This window comes from Cherax quadricarinatus, chromosome 5, assembly GCF_038502225.1.
Source record: "Cherax quadricarinatus isolate ZL_2023a chromosome 5, ASM3850222v1, whole genome shotgun sequence".
NCBI classification, from domain to species: Eukaryota; Metazoa; Arthropoda; class Malacostraca; order Decapoda; family Parastacidae; genus Cherax; species Cherax quadricarinatus.
Genome location: NC_091296.1, coordinates 63,061,798 through 63,068,057, shown reverse-complemented (window position 1 = coordinate 63,068,057; position 6,260 = coordinate 63,061,798). Strand labels below are relative to the sequence as shown.

Genomic DNA, 6,260 nt, shown 5'->3' with positions numbered 1-6,260 from the left:
TGGTGAGTTAAAAGCCTATTTTAAGCATTACTCGATAATGATGCAAGTAAACCAACATGGTGGAAATGAAAGTGAAAGAGGCGTTGCTGTGTGTTTCGATGGCTTCGGCTGTATGCCTTGAAATATTCGGTATGTACCTCTTGCTTTGTTTCCCTTTCCACATGTAGGTTTGCTTGCTCCATTGACCAGTGTTTTTTTTACACTTTTGTATTTGGATTACTGTGCATGTCTTCCTAATGTTTACACTTGACACACTCCATAAACTGTACTAGTTTGTGTCGTCTGATTGCCTATTAATAGTTATTCATCCTAATTGTAATTGAGAGTTGAAGTATGCTAGTGTCTCATTTTTCATTACTGTATCATATTATTATTCAAGTTTCAGCGATTGTTACACATTAAATTCCAGTTTTTTATCACTGTTTGGAAAAGTATCTTTTATTATTTGTAGTGTATTCCAAACTATCTTCGTGGTCTGGTTTTGTTGCATCTCTCCTCTCACTTCTGATGCTGCAGAGAGAACTTCCATTAAATTTTCTCAAATTGAGTAAGAAAGAAAATTTTTATGATGGGGAAAAGTAGGAAAATGTGATGTCAAGGCCAATATAGGAATGAGAATACTGTATGATACATAAAAAGTGAAAACTCCAGTTGATTTTAAAGTTGTATATGAACACTGGGACCTTTTATCATTCAAGGGTAGGTGGATCTGATATTTAAGTGAACTCTTGAGTAATAGTTTGATAGGTATATTTTGCTAAGATGGAAGGAAAAAGGGTTTGAAGAAATTCCATGAATTTCAGTGCTATACAGATATGATAAGTCTCTCCCTCTGAGGAAAGATGAGAGATTAACCTTTAAACTGTCCAAGCAGATCTCTTCATATGCGTAGTGCTCCAAAAGTAGATCTACGATTTTTTTTACATATTTTCAAATATAACAAAAAAAAAAGTAGATCAAAGTTTTTTACACGTTTTCAAATGTAAAAAAAAATCTACTTTTTTTACATTCAAATGTTGCAAAAACATAGATCTACGTTTGGACAGTTTAAGGATTAACATGGGGGGGGGGGGAAGAGCGTGGCTCCCGAGTGAACGTGTGAATAAGTGAAGTTTAATATTATTTTAATATTCCTTTTGTTGTTGATTAACCCTTAAATGGTCCAAACGTATATATACGTTTTTTCAACATCTGAAAGTATGTAAAAAAATGTAGATCTTCTTTTTTGTTTTGCATTTGAAAACGTGTAAAAAAAACTTTTATCTACATTTTTTTTTTATATTTGAAAATATGTAAAAAAAAAAAAGTAGATCTACTTTTATAGCACTACAAATTTGAACGTCGATCTCTTTGGACCATTTAAGGGTTAAAAAATCTTCCTCTTTGGTATTAATTTTTTCCATTATCAACAGTTTTAATTTGTGATGAATTTTAAGTAACACCCTCGTCTGTTTTTCTCGCCTGTTTGCCTTCTATGCTTCCTGTCCACTTATCACATACCAGCTTCTTTTAGAATTTGAAAATGACTAATTTTTTTACATTACCACACACAGATACAGTGGTCCCTCTTTTATCATAATTAATCCATTCCTGGAGGTGTTACTATTATCGAAATCTACGATTTTTGAATCGATTTTCCCCATAAGAAATAATGTAAATACAATTAATCCGTTCCTGACACAGAGAAGTACTAAAACAAAAAAAAATTTTTTAGATGAAATATAGATGTTGTACATAATACAATGGGACATGATGAATGAAACATTAACAGCATAACACTTACCTTTATTGGCGATTCTTCTTAGTGTATGGAAGACTGGAGGAGGAGAGAGATTGGATTATTTACAGTTTGGAAGGGGAATCCCCTTCCATCAACACCTCAGATACCAATTGCTTTTCTGGGGTTACTTCTCTTATGTTTCTTAATGCCACTAGGACCAGCTTGAGTCACTGGAGTCCTGTCTCGCAAAATAACTGTTCAGAGAGCTCTGTTTCTGGCATCTCTTTAACACTTCCCTAAAATGGGCCAAGACTTTGTCACTGTACATGTTGCCAACATGGCTTGCAACAGCCTTGTCAGGGTGATGTTTATCCATAAATCTTTCCATCTTAACCCACATTTCAAAAATCTCCTTAATTTCTGAAGGCGGCACCCTCTTCCATCTCTCTTCCTCCTCCTCTGCAGCAAGATTCTGAGCTGCAATCTGTTGCTCTTCCTGCTGAAGCTCTTGCAGCTCGTCAGTGTTGAGCTCTTCATTGTGGTCTTCCACCAACTCTTCCACATCCTGCAAACTCACATCCAACCCCATGGAACTCCCCAGTGCCACAATAGATTTAAAAACAGACATAGGCTTATCAGGGTCAGCCCCAAACCCTTCAAAATCCCTCTTGTCGACACAATCAGGCCACAATTTTCTCTAAGCAGAGCTCAAAGTCCTGGTAGTCACTCACTCCCAAGCTGTACCTATAAGGGTTATGCAATGGAGGATGCTGAAGTGTTCTCTCCAAAAATCTCTTAGGGTCAAGTGAGTGTCTGAGGTCACATTCAAGCACCTTTGAAACATTGCTGTGGTGTAGAGTTTTTTAAAGTTTGCAATGACCTGCTGGTCCATGGGCTGGAGGAGAGGAGTGGTATTCGGGGGCAAGAACTTTACTGTGATGAACCCAAACTCCTCGAAAATTAGGTCATCCAAGTTTGGAGGATGAGCAGGTGCATTGTCCATTACTAGGAGGCACTTGAGATCCAATTTCTTTTCCAGGAGGTAATTCTTCACACTAGGGCCAAACACTTCATTGAACCACTCAACGAAAATGTCCCTTGTGACCTATGCCTTACTATTAGATTTCCAAAACACACACAATTTACTCTTCATAACATTGTTTTTCCTGAACACTGGGATTTTCAGAATGGTACACTAGTAACGGCTTCACTTTGAAATCCCCACTAGCATTAGCACAGAACATGAGTGTCAGCCTGTCTTTCATAGGCTTGTGTCGTGGCAGTGCCTTTTCCTCCTGTGTAATCTAGGTCCTGTTTGGCATTTTCTTCCAAAAGAGGCCTGTTTCGTCACAATTGAACACTTGTTCAGGTTTCAGTCCTTCAGCCTCTATGTACTCCTTGAATTCTTCCTCCGTAAGCCATGCGTATTGTAAGAGGCGACTAAAATGCCGGGAGCAAGGGGCTAGTAACCCCTTCTCCCATATAAATTACTAAATTTGAAGAGAAACTTTTGTTTTGCTTTTTGGGCCACCCTGCCTCGGTGGGATACGGCCGGTTTGTTAAAAAAAAAAAAAAAAATCAGCCGCTTTGTGGTCAGAGCTGGTAGCCTCGCCATGCCTTACCACACTGTGTATGCCACTATGGTTCTTAAATCTCTCAACCCAACCTTTGCTGGCCTTAAATTCACTCGCATCACCACTAGTTGCAGGCAATTTCTTTACCAGAACGTCGTGCAATTGCCTAGCCTTTTCACAAGTAATCGACGTCATAAGACTATCTCCTGCTAATTGTTTCTCGTTTATCCACACCGATGATAACTTCTCAACCTCTTCGAGTACTGGTGATCTCATTTTTGTCAGCATATTTACCCCCTTTGCAACACCACCGTCCTTGATTTCCTTTTTCTTGGCCACGATGGAACGTATGGTGTATAGGGTTTGTTATACATCCTGGCCAGTTCGGCCACACTTACGCCACTTTCATATTGTTCAGTGATGTTTTTCTTAAATTGTCGTATTTCTCGCCTTCTTTACCAAAGGCTTGGCACTAGGAACTTTCTTTGGAGCCATGGTAGCTTATTTAGTACTTGCAAGCACTAAAATGAATGGAATATTATGAAATATTTCGTAGGAGCACGTGAGGGGACCTTCGCTCACTGGTAAACAATGCCACACTGGCTGGGTAGGGAGGCTGCCCTGGCTCACAGCGTGCGTACGCGTCCCGGATGACCTACTATTCGCAAGCCAATCTACGATTAGCGAGCCCATGTTTTTACGAAAATATCGCTATGATTTCCGAAATTTACTACTCTCAAGCCCTACGATTATCGAGGGACCACTGTATACCACAATTGTATGGATTATGTGGCAAACAATTTTACATTGTAGATATGACACTGCATTCAGTTAACTCTAAATATGCATTTCAAGCAAGTTAGCCCAGTAGGTGATCTTAACATGTAAATTTCTTTGTTGGAAAACAATGCATGCATGTAATAATGTTGACAATGCAATGCTAGGACTGCAGGGATCGATGTCGATGTCAGAACAGCGGGACTTGTGACCATGTTTCTGGAGCTTGTCAATGTCCACCAGGCTGGACTGGTCCCCTGTGTGAGAAATCATGTCCTGAGGGAACTCACGGCACTGCCTGTAGCAACAAGTGCCAGTGCCAGAACGGAGGCCACTGTGATCCAGTCACAGGGAAATGTCGATGTCCGCAAGGTTGGACTGTAAGTATTAATGCTTGTTTTATGTGAATGGATTGCTGCTCTAACTGTACTTAATTACGAATTTTTTTTTTTCTTTAACACTTTGGCCGTTTCCCATCGAGGCAGGGTGTCCTAAAGAGCAAGAAAAAAAACTTTAACACTCCCACTATCACTCGTACATAATCAGTCTTTCCAGAGGTACCCAGATACGACAGTTTAGATGTCCCTCCAAATTGCCATTATTACAAACCCTTCCTTTAAAGTGCAGGCATTGTACTTCCTATTTCCAGGACTCAGGTCCAGCTAACTGGTTTCCCCGAATCCCTTCACAAAATATTACCCTGTTCACATTTATATCTAAATTTAATAATACAGTACCATGTGCATGAAATATTTTATTTTTTGATAGTGTGGAGATATAACCCACAAGATGATAATCTCTGCATTATAGGGAGGAGTTTTAGCAGAGAAATTCATCTTTTCTATAGTTTCCTCTAAAGGTGGGAAGAAATGGGCAGGTTTTTTTCTCCAGGGCTAGGAAGATATCAAAATGTTTTAGGCCAGTAAAGGTATTAGCATTTGTATCAGTATCAGTAGATATTAGTTAATATCCACTGATACTGATTACCCCTCAAGATTTACCAATACCTGTACTCAATTTTAGAACGATATAGATACCATCAAAATTGGCGAATACTATTACTTTGGTAAATCCCAAGTTTTCTCGCTCCATGAAAGTGTGGGGGGGGGGGGGAGATGACTGGGTAATGGTAATTTTTATAAAAGTATGTCATTTGTAATTGCAGTAATTAAGGTGATACATTTCATTTGGTGCTGAAAACGACAGTTAGATGTTCACTGCACCTATTGTAAACACAGTGGCTCAATCTGCATAGCAGTGGACTTGCATATAAAGAGCTGTCAGTCTGGTTCCCAAACCAACAGCCTTGCCTTTGTCAGTTTGGTCCCCAAACTAACATTGTGAGGAGCACCTGTCTACACAGATCAGTAGGCCAACTTTACAAGAATTATAAGATTACCTCCCCTCCTCCTTACTTATCAAAGTTGCATATCATGTCAAAAACTCTATAATTTTTTACTTTCATGGTATGAAGAAGTTCTTGCTTCATAACAATTTTGCAGATTGTATAGTTTTAATAAGGCGGGAGCTGAGCTTTCACTGAGATAATGATGCATTATGTTAAGTGTTGTAGCGATCTTCATATTTCAGGGAGATGTGTGTGCCAACCCATGTCCTCAGGGAACGTGGGGTCGTAACTGCTCAGAACTTTGCGATTGCTATAACTCTGCTACATGTGATCATATAACTGGTCGCTGTAAGTGCCCTTCTGGATATATAGGAAATAAGGTAAGCTGTGTTTTGTAGAAGTCATTGACATGGTCCAGGACTCGTCTGATATCCAGTTCCCCTGAATCCCTTCACAAAATGATACTTTGCTCACACTTCAAAAGTTCATCAAGTTCCAAAAACCATTTGCCTCCACTCCTATCTAACACTCATACAAGCCCCTCTCACACTAAACTTCCCTTTCCCTCTTCCACCAACCTTTTGCTAGGAAGACTCCCTACCCCTGTCTTCCCTCCTACAGATTTATACATCCTCCAAATCATCCTATTTTGCTCCATCCCCGCTAAATATTTGTTGATTTTTTTTTTTTAAATCCTCAAGTGATGACATCCTTGAAGAGTACCAGCCAGAAAATGTGATCTGCAGCAGCTCTCTAATCTTTTTGTTAAAATCACTACAGCTGATTCTTCAAACCATTGTGTTGCTGGTTTCTCAAATGGCAGATGTGAAAGAATTTATTG

At 39.3% G+C, this 6,260-nt stretch overlaps 1 protein-coding gene across 16 annotated transcripts in view; it reads left to right on the top strand.

Moving 5' to 3' along the window:
- The window catches only part of LOC128685077 (protein draper-like), a 1,011,482-nt gene that overhangs the window by 895,684 nt on the left and 109,538 nt on the right, over positions 1–6,260 (top strand). For all 16 annotated transcript variants that reach the window (XM_070103144.1, XM_070103145.1, XM_070103128.1 and 13 more), the window contains 3 exons: positions 1–2; positions 4,239–4,451; positions 5,662–5,799. The exon at positions 1–2 is cut by the window's left edge and continues 153 nt beyond it. In XM_070103144.1, the coding sequence (XP_069959245.1) occupies positions 1–2; positions 4,239–4,451; positions 5,662–5,799 (353 nt within the window). The remainder of the gene's footprint in view (positions 3–4,238; positions 4,452–5,661; positions 5,800–6,260) is intronic.